The sequence below is a fragment of the Syngnathus acus genome, chromosome 8 (assembly GCF_901709675.1).
Source record: "Syngnathus acus chromosome 8, fSynAcu1.2, whole genome shotgun sequence".
Taxonomy (NCBI): Eukaryota; Metazoa; Chordata; class Actinopteri; order Syngnathiformes; family Syngnathidae; genus Syngnathus; species Syngnathus acus.
In genome coordinates, this window is record NC_051093.1 from 7,712,320 (window position 1) to 7,728,407 (window position 16,088).

General features: G+C 40.9%; 1 protein-coding gene across 1 annotated transcript; it reads right to left on the minus strand.

The window, feature by feature from the left end:
* Positions 1 to 3,450: 3,450 nt before the first annotated feature.
* grb2b (growth factor receptor-bound protein 2b) lies at positions 3,451 to 14,210 on the minus strand. Its single transcript, XM_037256255.1, has 6 exons — positions 13,953 to 14,210; positions 12,565 to 12,815; positions 6,279 to 6,376; positions 5,751 to 5,873; positions 5,252 to 5,420; positions 3,451 to 4,792 (listed from the first exon to the last, which is right to left on the minus strand). The coding sequence occupies exons 2-6, from the start codon at positions 12,640 to 12,642 to the stop codon at positions 4,607 to 4,609; spliced, it is 654 nt and encodes a 217-aa protein (XP_037112150.1). The 5' UTR covers positions 12,643 to 12,815; positions 13,953 to 14,210; the 3' UTR covers positions 3,451 to 4,606.
* Positions 14,211 to 16,088: the final 1,878 nt, after the last annotated feature.

A 16,088-nucleotide genomic window follows, 5' to 3' on the forward strand; every position in this document is an offset into this window, starting at 1 on the left:
AAACACTACAGGCCCCTACCACTCGGGTCACGTGGTACAGTTGCTAGCTCCGGAGTGGTAACAATAACCGAGAAATTTTTATTTATTTATCATTACAAGTAATATTGACATTATTATTATTGACATAATTTCGTGTCAATTTAATTCATTTGGTGTTTTTCACTTTATCCTCTCAACTGCGGGTGATCCTCCATTGATGCTATGCAATGTATTGTATTTTATATTATATTTATTGTACTTTATTCAAATTAAATTATCACAGCACATTTAACCACATATATACGCTCAGCATAATAAGCAACAAAGTGAATTCAATTAGCACATTTGAGGTGTAATTAAGAGAAATTTAAATCTAATTTAAATACCGTAATGTTAAATCATGTACAATGTGTAACCAGTAGGTGGCAGTAAAATCACATGCAATTTAGGAGAAACAAATGAAGCAGTGACTGGGAGACAAAAACTGCTGTTGCACACATTGTAAAAAAAAAAAAATCCTTTTTGTCTTCATGGACTACAATTGTCTTTTTAGCAATCATAATGACCATATATTATATACATATATGATAGCAAACTGCAGTTTGATGGAAGATTGCAGAAGGTCAGAAAGCCAGAGTGGTAACGTCAAGATGAAACTGGTGATTGTAAACCAGTTTGACCGAGATTTTGCCAGTGAGGCACAGTCAACCTGCTTTTAGCTCACATAAGTAAACCGCACATGTGAGTGTGGTCAAGCTTAAGAGCAAAGAATATAGCGTACGGTACAGAATATAATGAAAATACAATTGCAGGCTGTATGGAGGGAAGGTTAACTACCCAAGCATGCAATCAACTCAAACTTGGTCTGGCAGGCTGCTATTAGGCCTGTAAATGACCCAGAAGTCTTAGCTTATGATAATACATTATCATTCATCATAATTGTTTTTCTTGCAAGTCCTAACTATACCTCTGGTGGCGTATATCAACAAACGTACTCTTGACCACCGTTCCCAGTGGTGCAATAAACCGCAGGATCCCGTGGCTTCATTGTTATATTTTACTGCTGGTTTTATTTCAAAGCTGAACCTCACAAAATGTCAATATTTCCCTGCCTTGTTAATTCAATTTGCTAATAAAAATTGTATTGTAAAATGTGTCTAGTCTATTCTTGAACTCTCTATATAAAATATCACAATTTCACCTATTGCGTCTATGTTATATAATTATTTTAATACTTATACTACTGATTAATCTTTGTGTTTAGGAGTGACCTCTTGACAGACTCAAGCTTATCGGGGGCCCTTTTTTGGCCCCTCAGAACCGCTACTGCAGGATGAATCAGCAAAAGGTCCAGATTGGCTGTTAACAGTGGCGGAAGTCAATCGTAGCTAACGAGCCGGCTAACTAATTAATGTAAGCTAAAGCAAGTACCCAACAAACAATCACTTGCGATATGGTAACCGCTATTTCACCATGCCGACAATACATATTTTAATTTTGTATAACTGAATTACCCAACAGGTGGCATGTTTTAATCACCTGTTAGCCACTAGGAAGCAAGCGGGAATTGCTAACCTTTGCAGGGCAGATAAATATTTTAAATGCAAGTGTAGGACATGACCTGACCTTTTCCACAGGCTCTTGATTTAATATGTTACAGGGGAGGAGGTTCAACTTCAACTCACTGCTGACTCCAATATGATTAACAGCACTAACCAAGGTAGAAAAATAGGAGCTAAACTGAGGGGACAGTCCACAGCAAATAACACACTGCACACCTCTCGCACAAATTTAAACTCAAGTTTACTATTGCATTTTAGATCCATCCATGATTTTGCAAAAGGCCAAAGGATGACTCACAAATAGAGACTCATTCAAACAAATAACCCTCACCACATGAATGTAAACCACAAACTGATGAAAATCAAAAACTGATTAAAAAATGCTTCAAGTGAGGAAACATTTATTTAGCTTTTGCTCATTAAGCACGGAGCACAAACTAAACACACTTTTCTGATTTAGTGATGCAAGGTATGGCCCCTAGGAATGTGTATGACACCTGTTATTTAGACTGAAAGAAAAAGGTTAAATATATCATGTGAATTCCATAAGCAGGTCATTTAAACGCAAATGATAATCTCTTGAACCTCAATGCCCCGTCCCTTGCAAATCCTTCAATCATCTTAAAATACTGGCTGGATGCAACATATAATAAACAGCCTGCAGGCAACAAGGTACAATTAACATGCACCATCTTGACAAAATAGGTCAACATCCAAGAAGGGGAAATAAAACATCCATAAAATTGACAGAGAATTATTCAACAGGGGAAAACTTGACCAAACACAAATGTCCAAATATTTTGTTTTCGCAGACTTTCAGACCAGGATTTATTTCATGAGAACATTCTTTCATTCAAATTAAAGCGAGATGTCAGTTAATGCGTCACGGGTGCCTTGAATTGAATGGGAGCACTGAAGCAGGCTGATATCTTCCATAAATAGAAGAGTCCAGATAAGTAAAAAAAAATGCTGATGTAACAAACGTGTTTAAAAGACTCAAACGACCATGGAGAAGAATGCGATTGGACCAAAGACAAAAAACAGTGTGTGTGGTCTGTGCCAGATTAAAAACAGTGTCATTGATGCTTTGTTAGACAGACACTCACCATGAGGCTGTCGCAGATAAAACTGTCTCACTGACCCATTCAGCAGGCGGTCAAAAGTGCCTGTGGGCAGAAGAGCACAACCAGTGATTCATCTTAGCATACAAGTGAGCAGAGCCTTAAAAACCTTACCCCACTGTGAACTACATTGCAGTGTAAAATCTTCACTTATGCTCTGGGCAGGACCTGCATAAACACATGACAATGATTTCATAGCACTTACCTCTGATGTCACCCTGATAATATTCACAACCCTCTCAAATGGTTGCAAAGAACACACACACAACCCAATTTTTTAATAATTGCATTTTATTAATTGAAAACAAGAAAAAAAAAAGCAAAAAAAAAAAAAAAAAAAAGAGCAAAACCGAGATAGTATCTTTAGGTAAGACAAGAGAGACACTTAAATAAGAGTTCTATGGAGTTGGGGGGGACTAAGGTGAAGGCGAGTTGATGTGGGAGAGGGTGGTAGGACATGTTAGATTATGTACACTTGTTTCTCACTGCAGGACAGGCAGGCCCCCGTAAAAAGGGAAAGGGGTGGGAGATGCTAAAACACCAGAGAGAAAGGCACTATCCAGAGAGAGCAAGAAACAACAAAACAAAAAAACACTGACTAAACCAGAACAGGAATAGGAAATCTTTGACCAAAAAATAAAAGTGCTCGACACCACGTTTGACAAAAATCAATAACATTTAAGCTGATCTGTCATCTGGGAGGGTTGGGGGGGGTCGGTTGAGATGATCTCAATTTTGGTAAGTACATGTGTGTCAGTTGCAGACTGGTGATTTACACGTGATTATCCAATCTCAGCCCCCATGTGAGGTTTTTTTTTTTTTTTTTAGTATGCACGTTAACTAGCGGTACTGTAAATGTGATGAATGAACGTGGATAACGTGTTTTCCCTTGCACAGCCACGGAGTTAACTCCTCGAGCCTGCATCTCACATGCTAAAGTCTGCGGACTCAGTCAGCTACATTCAAATTGGTTTGCGACAAATAACATCATCGAGGGGGGGGAAGGGGGGGGTCGGCTGACGTCATACATGGCTTGCATTCACGGCTGCGTACCCTTGCCGCTCAACGACAGGAGTTTCCCAGCATGATTGGTTTCTTCTCCCGATGCTAAGTGGACTTTCCCTTGTGTGAGGAACGTCGCGTGTTATCCGAGATCTCTCAGATAGAAACTTGAAGGACAATTCAGCACATTCTAGAGCTACAAGGTCTTATTGGGACAAACAAACCATTGAACATAATTTACAACTTTGTGATGAGAGGTAATGCAGACAAACACATAGAAATATATAATATATATATTCTTAAAAAATGGATTCTCTCTATAGTTGATTTATTTATACAGCCGATGGCTGATGTACAATGCTCACGAGCCAATCATCGTAGACATGGGAACTTGCTGTATATGGCATCACTTCTCCTCTTATTTCTTTCTTTTTTTTTTTATATTAAAAAAAACATCTTTTTTTTTTTTTTTTAAATATTTTTCTTGTGTTTTTTCCTTTGAAACAGATGTGGCTGATAAAAGAACATGCGGCAAAAGCAAAACACAAGGCGGCAGAATGTTAAGAAGTTAAGGAGTAGACAGAAGCGGCTGTGGGAGTCAAATCTCTTTCGCTCAAAGGCAGTCGCCATCCTCACCGAGGCGTTCGCAGTCTCAGTATAAGTCGAAGTGGATTTTTTGCTCAGCCACCACAAAGCGCCGCCGCCTATCACAGCGCTCCTGTCTTATCTCTCTCTCACTTTTCACTTGTTTGCATTCTTCCTCTCTGCTCGTGCTATCGTGGGGTTGGGCGAAGAGGATTGGGCGGAGGGAGGGAGGGAGGGAGGGGAGGAGGAGAGGGGTGGTTGTTCAGGGATCAGATGAGGGTGGAGGGATGACATCTAGAATGATGATGAAGGTGGTGGTGGTGGTGGTGCGGTGGCCGTTTACATGGCGGGAGTGTTTCACATGTTCCGATTGACCGGCGTGACATAGTTGCGCGGGAACATGCCCGTTTGGCCGTGGCAACCGCCTTTCCACCAGTTGGGGTCAGAGTTGTCCAAGACTTGGATGAAGTCACCACGTCGGAAACCCAACTCGCCTTCCTCCTGGGGGTCGAAGTCAAAGAGCGCCTGCACGTATGTGGGATGCTGTGCCATGGAAACACAGGCGGACAGAGGTTAGCAAACGTGCACTGGGATAACAGAAAACTGGCAAGGCACAGCAAGAGGGAAAAAAAATAAAGCAACATCAGGGACTGATGTAATTCTTAATTACAGTACAGCAAAAAGACCAAGGCTTGATATTAAACCAAACACTTCACGTCACAAATCCACAGCGGTGGAAAAAAATAAAAAACATGGCATGGAATTTGGAATGGAAACATAATGAAATACAATGTACCATCTATGCTAATTTCTTTTAGCCGGTCTATGACATTTCTTGTTGTATGTTAGCATTAAGCTAGTTTTTTTTGTTCGACGTTTGGTTCAACATTTTGTTGCTTAAATATATATTGTGTCGGTGTCTGTTTATTAATCTTCACAAAACAACAATTTAACACAAGATGGGGAAAAAACAGCTTTACAAGAAGTTGTCGTCATAGTTACCTGGTGGACCTGCTCGATGTCCCGCAAGAGGATTTGCTGGTTACGCGAGACGGAGGTGGAGCGATGGTAGTTCACCAGCTCATTGAGGGAGTTAAACTTCACCACCCACAGGAAATACTTCCCGGCGCCATCACGGAGAACCTTGAAGTGCTGCACATCATTCCCAAACCTGGAAAGGGTCGCAGCGTTAGGCTCCACAACAAAATGAAAGGTCGAAAAGATCCTCCTATCGCGTGAACAGCAGTGACACAACGCGTCTTTCGGTAAAGTCGCAATGGAAATGCAGAAGAGGAAGCAAGACGTTTGACGAAGCAAATACTGGAAAAGAAGATACCGAGTGAACCCAGCTCAGACTTTATAAGAATAAGGAAGTGGACGCGTTGTTGACTCAGAGCTCGGAAATTTGTGAAGCCGATCGATTGTTGGGAGCGTGAGCGATGATGGTTGTCTCCGGTTCAACTCCATTTCACGGGGTGGTGGTGGTGGTGGTGCTACTCACTTGACCGAGAGGGAGAAGTCGCCCGGTGCACTCTCGCTCTCTCTAATGAGGAAAGCTCCATCGAGCCTTTGTTTGTTGAGCATCTCCTCTGCTTTGGCGCGAGGGATCTTCCCAAAGAACCACCTGGATGAAAAGAGAAACATTTGAGCTTACCGTTTTGACCCCGTTGTGCAGTTTGGGTTTATTGACATTGCTAGCTTACAATAAAACGAACAAAATAAACAGAATTATACAGTGTATAGTCTACTTGCGTAATGCTTCTCAAATTAAGTACTGTCTGGAAAGAAAAAAAAAAAAAGCACTATCAATGCATTCTGAGCAATTAACCCACTGGGCAAAAAGATTTCATGGTGCAACGATGATAACGTCAATATTTAATTAAGGACAAAAGCCTGAAGCATATTTCATGTAAAGCAGTCGAGCTGTAGTTCCGACAAATATAACCAAAGTCACTTTGATTTGCTTTGGTTTTGTCGAGGCGATGTTTGGAGAGCAGGAATTTCAAGCTATTTAAAGCAGAACACTTACGGATGGGGCTTCATCTCGATGTAATTCTTGGGAATGAAGCCATCTTTTCCATCGAGCTCTGCCTTGTACCAGTTCTGGTCACACTCTTCATTTAATACCTGGTGAAGACAAAAAAAAAAAAAAATCATTCATGTTGCACACGAATCACACATTTGATATCGATACAATTTGATTTCCTGTTGTATTATTGCAATGCTGCTGGTAAATGTTAAATTATAATGTGTACTTAATTCTTATTTTCTTTTAAAGATGACAATGTTTATTTAATTTACCGAATGATAGCAACATCGATCTTTATAGATACAGCACAGCCGTTCTTTTGTTTTCATAATGTCACATTTTAAAAGTAGATTCAATGGAAACAAATGCAGATTAGTCAGCGATGAAAGTTACCTAAGCCACAACCCTCAAGTGATATTTTAGTATCGTCTCATTCTTTGTGTGTGTGGCTGGCTTTTCTAATCCTCTCGCTCCATTCAAAAATAGAACACACACCTTATGTGGATAAGATAAATCCTTGCAATTCACATTGCCTAAAAGTGCACCCCCCCCCCCCCCCCAAAACGCAAAGGCAGTCATTGTAATGCCGAATCGGCGAGCTTTAATGTGTCTCCAAAGTAGGCTGTCACTCCATTGAGACTTTAAGCAGCTTGAATTTAAGCAGTGTGAGCATTAATCTCAACTCTTGGAAGCAGTCAGGCAGAATCCTGCATTGACGTACGACTCCGTTTCACTCATTAGAATTTCATAAGTTGAGAGGCTCGACTTCCTTTGATCGCGTCACATCTGCATAATTCAAAAAGGGAAAACATCTTTTTTTTTTTTGCTTTTGAAATGAGGTTCCCTTATTATTTTGCCCTGGCCAGGCAAGACAGGTGTGCCCGTTGGCCCTAGCGTGTTGCAAGTGGCCTGGGGTCTTTTTTGCTCCAGCGAGCTTGACAACTGGCAGCTGTCGCTAGCTTTTCTCAGCTGCTAACCCAACCCTTGTATGCTAGTTGAGGCAAATATAAAATAGAATAATCAGCCCCATTTTTTTTTTTTTCTTCGTACCAGTTGGGTTCGGCCTGGTTGTAATCAAATAAAAACCACTTGGCTCTTTCATTTGCTTCGATGTCTATCTGGTGTCTCTTGGAAGTGACGGGGTGGACGCAGAACTAAATATCTGCTTGGCAGGCAGTCTTCATTCCACACAACCACAGCATCTGACTGCGTGGTCGCCATTGGACGATTTAGATCCTTCTATTTTTGCTGAGTATCTGTTGTCTTTTTTTTTTTTAATCTGATTGAGGCACAATGGATAGAAATTGCTATTTGATAGGCTAAGGTCTATAGCAGGGATTATCTTCTCTCCAGCTGCCACTGCATAGCTCCCCTCTCACATTCGATTATTATAGCACTTGCATTGACACAACATGAGGGGGAAAAACACATGGCTGACCTGAAAACAATTTCGAGTCGTGCGGACTTTTGTTCAGCACTTCGGTCAATTTACAACAGCCAATGAAATGGCTTCATTTCAATTCGGCATTTTGTCTCGTCACTTCTCCGCAACAACAAGGAAACAATGATGCAATAAGGTAATCTTTAATCTTTCCTAAATGATGGAGAACAGTTATGGCAAAACAGTCAAGTATAATGGAAGGATGGGAGTCAAACTCAACCTGTCTAACGGCAAAGGAGCAAATGAGGGAGCTAGCGGCATGGAGAAGACATGTCAACAAGATGATGATTGCACATATGTCCATATGGACTGAGAAGGAAAAAAAAAAAAAATCAAGAGCAGGGATTACTCTGGAGTGCAAGATAATCTGGGCGTGAGACAGTTTAGCCACTAGCGTAAGACAAATTCAGCTTCAAAATCAGAATACCTTTTGGCCATGAGAGCAACTTTTTTTTTTTTTTTTTACATTCATAAAACTGATCAAAGTTGCACATATGAGGTTGCGGCCAAATTTACAACCTACCATTTGTGACAATGATATGCATTCATTTGTGGCTATAAATAGATGCAAGTAGCACGAACCAAAATGTGCAGGCAGCAGATAAAATAATTTCTAAAGCCTGAAGATCTCCATCAGCTGATTATCCCAGAAAATGCGGCAAGGACTAAAAGTCAATTTGATTGCGCGACATCATGTCCGATTTTTAGATTGGACCACATTTGCTTCTTCAGACATTTCAAAATGGGTTTGTGAAGTTTCTCCCCGATTAACAAGTATTTGGTGTTATTTTGCAAAAGTCATGCAACGGAGCGTGACCTCCTTTATGCCCAGCGGGGAAGCAGCAGACTGAGCCCGACACACCAAAAGGGAGGTCATGAGCTCAGAGACACCGAGGAAGATTACAGGAATCGCACAAAATGAAAGTGTTGAATTGACAATCATGCCCGAGGCCTCCGCCATGTCGAGCCGAACCGCCCGGCATCGTAATACACAAATCACAGCAACTATTTAACACTTATTTGATCTTGAACGCATATATTATCGACTCACTCGTCTCCGTGACTTCTGACCTACTTTCAATCACTTAAGACTTGTCAGTGCGCGACCGACAGCGCTGAAGGATGTTCCGGGTTTCAGAGAAAGACTGATGGTGCTCTCTTGCTTTAAATACAGAAGTCTCTTTTTGGCACACATGAGCAGGAAGTGATGTGGTGATGAGGAGGAATCCTAATTGCAGCTCTCTGACTCAGCACAAAAGGCAAATAGAGGAAGCGCGAGAAGAAACGACTTGGAGGGCACCAGTGGAAAAAAAAACCCCAAAAAAAAACATAAAAAGAGAAATCATGACAGAAACTAATGTCAAACAAACATCTCAAATCCATCAGTGGCTCCATTGAAATATTCTCTTATTTCCTTAGAGTGAAAGCAATGAAAACAAACAAATGGTAACGTCAATAAACGACATAAATCATTCATAGAAAGTGTTGCGCTTTCACTACAATCGCCATCTTTACTTGTGTTTGTAGTACTTGTTCTAGCTTGCGAGTCCTAGCAAATGTTGGGGGGGGGGGGGGGGGGGGGGGTCTAAGTGATAGTTGGGCAAAGTACAATCGGGCTGCTGCAAAAAGAAGGAAGTGGACAAAAAGGAAAGGAGATAGGTGATGCAAACACACAAAGGCGCTATTTGTGTTTTTCCACATGTTTTGCCGTGGGCACCGGGACACCAGGAGCATGATGATAAGCATGGAATAAAAAAAAATAAAAAAAAGAAGCAGACTAGGGCCTACAGTCACTTCAACATTTGGATTTTTCCACGTCCAACTAAAGGTGACCTACCAGCTACATCAAAGATTGATGACGTAATCACCAAATAATACCTCAAAGACCTGTCATCGTTCATGACATCATCACAGTGTGTACCCGAACTGTTGGGAGCTGATGTCTGCGTCACCTTATCTTCAAAAAAAAAAAAAAAAAACAAGCACCTCGGTCGACCTCATTTAAGCCATCGCCAAAGGATTAATTCTGCCCAGGGGTGCACAGTATATGCAGCAGACAGTCAAAATGTGGCCTACTTCATAGATTTGGACTCTAGCGAGCAATCGGATCATGCTTGGTGGTGACCCGGTCGGGGTTCTGTGTGGAGCCACCTCCCCAAATGAATATTCAAAATTGCGTTTACTAAGAACTGACATTCCAACAACACATTCTTATTCCCTATTAACCTCTCAGTTCTCCATTTGAAGGTGCACAAGCTGCCGCAAAAACCCATAAAGCTGTTTTCGGTGTCGTGCTAAAGTTTTTAAGCCAAAGCATGGCTTTGGATTTGTCTATAAACGCATGGGGGTGACATTTCCGTATGAAAAGCCAGCGCTGATAAAACACTTTTCGTAGAGCACGATCAATAGTTCAACGAGTAACAGGCAATGTGGGAGCCATTAATCAGGGATGGGTGGAGAGCCTTCATCGAAAGTAATGAGGCAACAGGCTTAAAAGCTTCTTTCTAGGATTACATTGACGGGCTTTTACACACAAAACACTGTTCGTCAGAACATTTGAAAGTGAAAAGAGCTAGGCAAGAGGGGGGGAGAAAAAAAAAATGCCTGAGGTTTGGCTGACTGCATACGACAATTCTTCAGCCTGACTCCCAACTCGTGCTTCTCTGCACCGCCGCTACAAGATTGTGGTCGATGCAGACGAGGGCTTTGCTGGAGTTGAGTGTGGAGATGCAGGAAGTTGCAAAGGGGGGGGCAGGTTGGCCGACACAAACAGGATGTGAAAAATGCCACGTTGTGGTCTTAATATAAACGCGCGCAGATACAATAAACCGTCTTGCGCTTATCTCTATTAATCCCGTTTCACTTCAAAGTTTGTGGATTTAAAAAAAGCTAGATGACACTCAAGGACCAAGATGTGAGAGTTCACTTCTGGCACTTCCAAGGTGTTGGACAGTCGGCCGGTAGTCGGTAAAAACGGTGAGCGCAATGACTTTTAATTATAAGTGTTGACACAGAGCCACCAGAACTGTTGACAGGAGCTTATTCTGTCAGCACCGACGGGCTGTTAATCTTTATTTATTGAAAGAGGAAATGAGCACAGCGCTTGGGGCAGTGGCCAGACTTTACGAAGATGTCCTTCTTTGCCTCGGAATCAGCGGACATAAAAACGAAGGACAAGAGCAGATACGGCAAAAAAAAAACGCCGCGTCAAGCGTATCCACGCTAACTTAGCAACCGCTAAAGGCTCTTTTCTATTTTTTACTTAATAGCTGACTGGAGCAATGAAGTAGGCTGTGATACCGTTTGGTGACGGTTCGCTTGATGACTCACGAGACGGCAAATGACAGACCCAAATGTTACTGAATGACTCAAGGCTGCAAATTAGAGGGCAGAATGGTCAGAGCGGGCCAGCTGTTGCGAAAGAACAGTGACGCAGTGATGGCTTCGCTCGCTGGAGGCTAGCTACTTGGGGAACCCGATTACTAAAAGTGACAGTGGACAACGTGGACTTTCTTTCATCTTCCAAATCCCCACAGAAACAACTTTAATGTTTCGACAACAAATGATTATTTGTTTACATAAAAGCTATCTCGTGTTCCGATTCACGCAATGCACAGCTAGCATCTCCCAAATGCAGTCCAAATGCTTAGAGTCGACGTTCATATAAGCGAGGCCAGTACGCTCCCATGAGAGACCTTTTGTCCTCAGAACAGAACCGTTTAACATCAGTATCGGCAGATGGCTTGCTTTGACTGCGCATTCATTGGCACCCACAGAGAAGCGATTCTCGCTTCATCAATCGGTAGCCGCGTTTAAGTGCCACGGAGTGCGCTGGACCTTAACTGCTGCTTTCAGGTCGGTATCTGGGCAGACTTTTAAGTACAGAAAGACATGTCTTATGGATGACTGGCATTATTAAAGTCGACGATAAAAATGCGACTAAATAATACAGATTTTTCTCAGAAAAGACAAATTCCTGAAAATAGAATTATGTTTTATATAACATGGCTCCATTTTTACTGCAAGTGTCTCAGACATCCAAAGGATGGCTGCAGTTGGAAGGGAAGGCAATAAGAGGACGAGGATAAAGAAGATGGAAGAGTGAGAGAAAGGGCGATTCAATCCGACAGAGGGAAGAACATCGTGCCTGCTTCAAAAAGCAAATTAGTCCGATGGGGGAAAGCAGGCAACAAATGATTCCGATGAATTGCAAATGGTGCCGGGGGCAGTACTGTGGCAAGGCATTTTAGATCCATCTTTTCTCTAGAAATAACTTGAAAAGGAGAAGATGGAACTCGACCCGCAATACAAATGCGAACAACAATGGCTTGTGAGAGAAACAAATCATTCTTTACGGTACATGTTTCAAATTATAATAGAGCTTACATGCAAGATTTCACTTCCGTTGCAACTCGAAAATCTTTTTTTCTTTCTGTAGAGATGTTTGGTAGAGCAAACAAGTGGACTCAAACAGATGATAACATGCAGTTAAAATAAGGAACTAAAGTTGCTGGGATAGGTCACCCTCCATTCTACAGTGGGTATAAAAAGTCTACACACCCCTGTTTGAATGTGGGTGGAAGCGTAAGTGTGCACACCCTTCTATTACTTGGAGATGGAGCTGTGTTCAGAATTAGCTAATCACATTCACGAGTGACCACAAGACACTTACCCACAAGCGTTTGATAGATTTCATGTGTATTCTTGCAAAATAGAGTTGTTTTTTTCTTTAGTAACGTAAGGCATTTAAAACATAAAAAAAAAAGAGACAATAATGTTGATGGCATTCAAACTCTGCTTACATAAAGTATTCCCTCCAATGAAAATGAAAGTCTTTTCACGTACCTTAAGGACATCCCCACGCTTAAAGCTAAGCTCATCTTCAGCAGTCGCTTTGAAATCGTATTTGGCAACGGCCTCCATGGCGTGCGTGCAAGATAACGTCCTGGCTCAAGTTAGGATTCAGGGACTGAATAAAAAATAAAAACAGCGCTTATCCCAGCTTCTGCGTCCAGATGCTTTTCTCCCGAGTCTCTCCTCCCGTCGGTGACCCGTTCCTTTAGGGCTTTGACCTTACATAGGTCGCAGCGAGGTTCCTGTAAAAGGGGGGAGAGAAGGAGCTGACTAAGATGGGCTGGGCAGAAATTTGCACAGGTTTGTGAGAGCTGTTCTTCGAAAAGATGCTGAGATGTGCACATCCACGTGCAAACACACAGCGTGACGATGATGACAACCACTTTTGCTTAAAAATGAGTAAAGAACATTTGTGAAGCCATTTAAATCAACCCCGACATTGACTCCCAAGCACCTGTGCAGACTGGAGCTTATGCAGAGCCGTCAGTGATACATTAGCTCAACCTACACTTGCTAAACGGATAAAGCAAGTTTATCTCATTAAGTTGTTTACAAATGTCTGTCAATCTAATACAACCGGACGATCCCTAAGGTCATTAAACCTGACTTGCCCGCCAACACTGTTGCTTTATCATTATCATTATTATTTCTTTTAAAAAGCACGTTATGTCCGTTCTAAATGTGAGTAAGACGTGTTACAACAGAGGATGTGAAACACTTCTAGAAAAGTCGTTGGGCGCGCGCAAGAAAAGCACACATACGTGTGGAATCTGCGGAATCGGTTCCATCTAATAAGTGATCGCCATAAGAGTTATTAATAAATCATTTTATCAGTCAATAAAGAGCTGGCGCTCAAGTGGTACAGTCAGGCATATAGAAACACTAATCTTGGTAGATTTTCTCCAGTAAATATCGGCTGAGATGTAGGCTACATGTACACAAATGATATATTTGTTATTAAATCGTTAACTCTCGGCGACTTCTCCGGTTAACCCCCCCTCAAAAGACTGCGCCCAGTCCACTAGGAGGCTAAGGTTAGCATACCGGCTAACGGTCGGATAACAATAACTGCGATGCAAAGTGATTCTCCATCTCACTTCCACTAATCTATCATAACCGGGTAGAAAAATGCTAAGTTAATCAACAAGTGAACACGCCATTAACTTGAAGCGATGAGTTGATAAATGACGGGAAGCTTGCGGCTAGCTTCGCGTTGGTAAATTTGAGAAGGGAGAAAACACCTTTTTTTTTTTCATAGCGCAAGCTGTTGATGCTAACGTAGTGGCACAGATAGCCCCGCTAGCCTCACTCAACTTGACTAGCCTGCGTCGCGAAAAGGAAACAGTACATAACTTTAACGCGTATGAAGACAAACTCACCACTCGATATATTCCGCGTCGATGTTAGCAGCCTAACAACGAAATCCCGATCGCGTTTTTACCCGATCCTCGTTCTCGGTTTTCGTGCCGAGAAAAAAAAGAAAAAAAAATCCTCCGATGTGTGTCATGTATCGCTTCCAGCCCGTCCTCGGAGCCTGACTCGAGCTGTTAGCATAAGCTTGACGACGTTTATTTCCGCTTCCTTTCACTGTACTGGGATGGTCAGCCTCGTAGATATATAAGCCTTAAATTGACGCCTTACGCTCCGACTCCTACTTTGACGCCGACGCCATATTGTATGTGGCAAAGCGGAACTATCATCAGAAAAATGTGCCAACAGAAACAAGATTAATATAATCTATATTCAAACTTGAATTGCTTGAGTCAAATAATTACAATTCAAATACTGCATAAATCATTCAAATTCAGTTTATCATGCCTCTTATTTCAGTCCACGCAGGACTTCCGATTTTTTTTTGCAGTCAGCATTAAACTAACTACACAATCCTTAAATTGTACACTCGGTGTGAAGTGAAATAATTCATTTGAGTTTCAATTTTTCATTTAAAGTGCTGAAATAAATAAAATCCGAGGTATTCTTAATATGTTGAGACCAGTGATGCACAAATAAAGAGAATATTTGTATGGAATAAATAACGTTCGTGTGTTTTGGTTCTATTTTATTGTATTGTAGATTAATTAATATTATTAATTCCATATTCTATTATATTATCTCCTCATATATGTAAATGGAATGTGTGCCATTTGCTTGTGTTAGTTTAGCAGCAGATCTAACACATCCAATATGGCGGACCTGCTGACGTATCGGAGCAAAAGCCCAACCTGTTCAATAAGATATCGATGTTTTGTGCTTATTTTATGTCAGCCTGCACTGTTGTGGGAACCGAAACTGCACCCGCCCAAGTTGTTCCGCTTTCTACGGCATGTCATAAAGTCGCAATTCTCACTTTAAAGTCAGAATTGTCACTTTATTCTCAGAATCCTAACTTCAAAGTGGGGAATCCCCACTTTAACGTCAGGATTCTGAGAAAAAAAAAGTCAGAATCCTTTTTTTTTTTCCACTAGCCAAAATCCTCTTTTGTCACTTTCCTCCCCAACATAACTGTCACCACCAAAACGGCCTTATTCGTCCGTGGGTTACTCCAAAACAATTACATTGGGTAATGAGTTTACAAAAATGCTAAATGTACTTTGTGTAGAATTGTTTATTTTTCTAACAATAAACAATATTATAATATTTTTTATATTAACCAAATTATTGGTCACAGTGTATTTCTTTTATTTTTTCAGCCATCTGGTTTTCAGTTGGGCCCATCTGGAACAGACGATTACCTTGTCACTACTGACACCTGGTGGTGCGATTAAAATACATTTTTGCATTTATTTATGGATTTAGGGTTACCATTAAAAAGTACTTAACTATTAATTAATTAAAAATAATTACAACTATATGATTTTGTATGTAATTTTATTGTTTTTAGTACTGAACACTTTACAAGGGTGCATTTTTTTTATTATGGTTGATTCTCATTTGGTTTAATTCGTTTTTAGAAGCAAAACTGAGCAGTGGATCAAAATACATTTGTAAATAATTTGTACAAAAATGAATTAACTTGTGAGAAAAAATGTGTTTAATGTGAAATCCAGAAAATGTCAGTACATGAAGCAGATACAGAAAGTCCAATAAAAGGGCCTATTGTGTAATGTGTCCAGTTTAACCACGCCCCCTTTCCACATCATAACATAAAGCAATTGTGATATTACATGTCAGTACAAAAAGTAGACTTTTAAAAAAGTTAGTAATAAAATATAATCTATAAACATCCTTCAGTTCTTTTTGATGAAGAGCATTGTGTGGGTCTCTCCTTCACATTCCCAAATGGTAACATTCCCAGTGTGCCACTTTTATAATGTATAAAAAACAAAATTGAAAAGGACAGATAGTATAACCATTCAGGAAGTGGAAACAGTTCATTCAGGAGCACCATCAAACTTGTGCCTTTGCTTCGATATCAGAAAAAGGAGTTTATAGACAGTAATTTGTTTGTGTATGTTGTTATTGAAATTATTGAAGTTTAACTGTGACTACCAATTTACATACTCAGAGAGTACCTT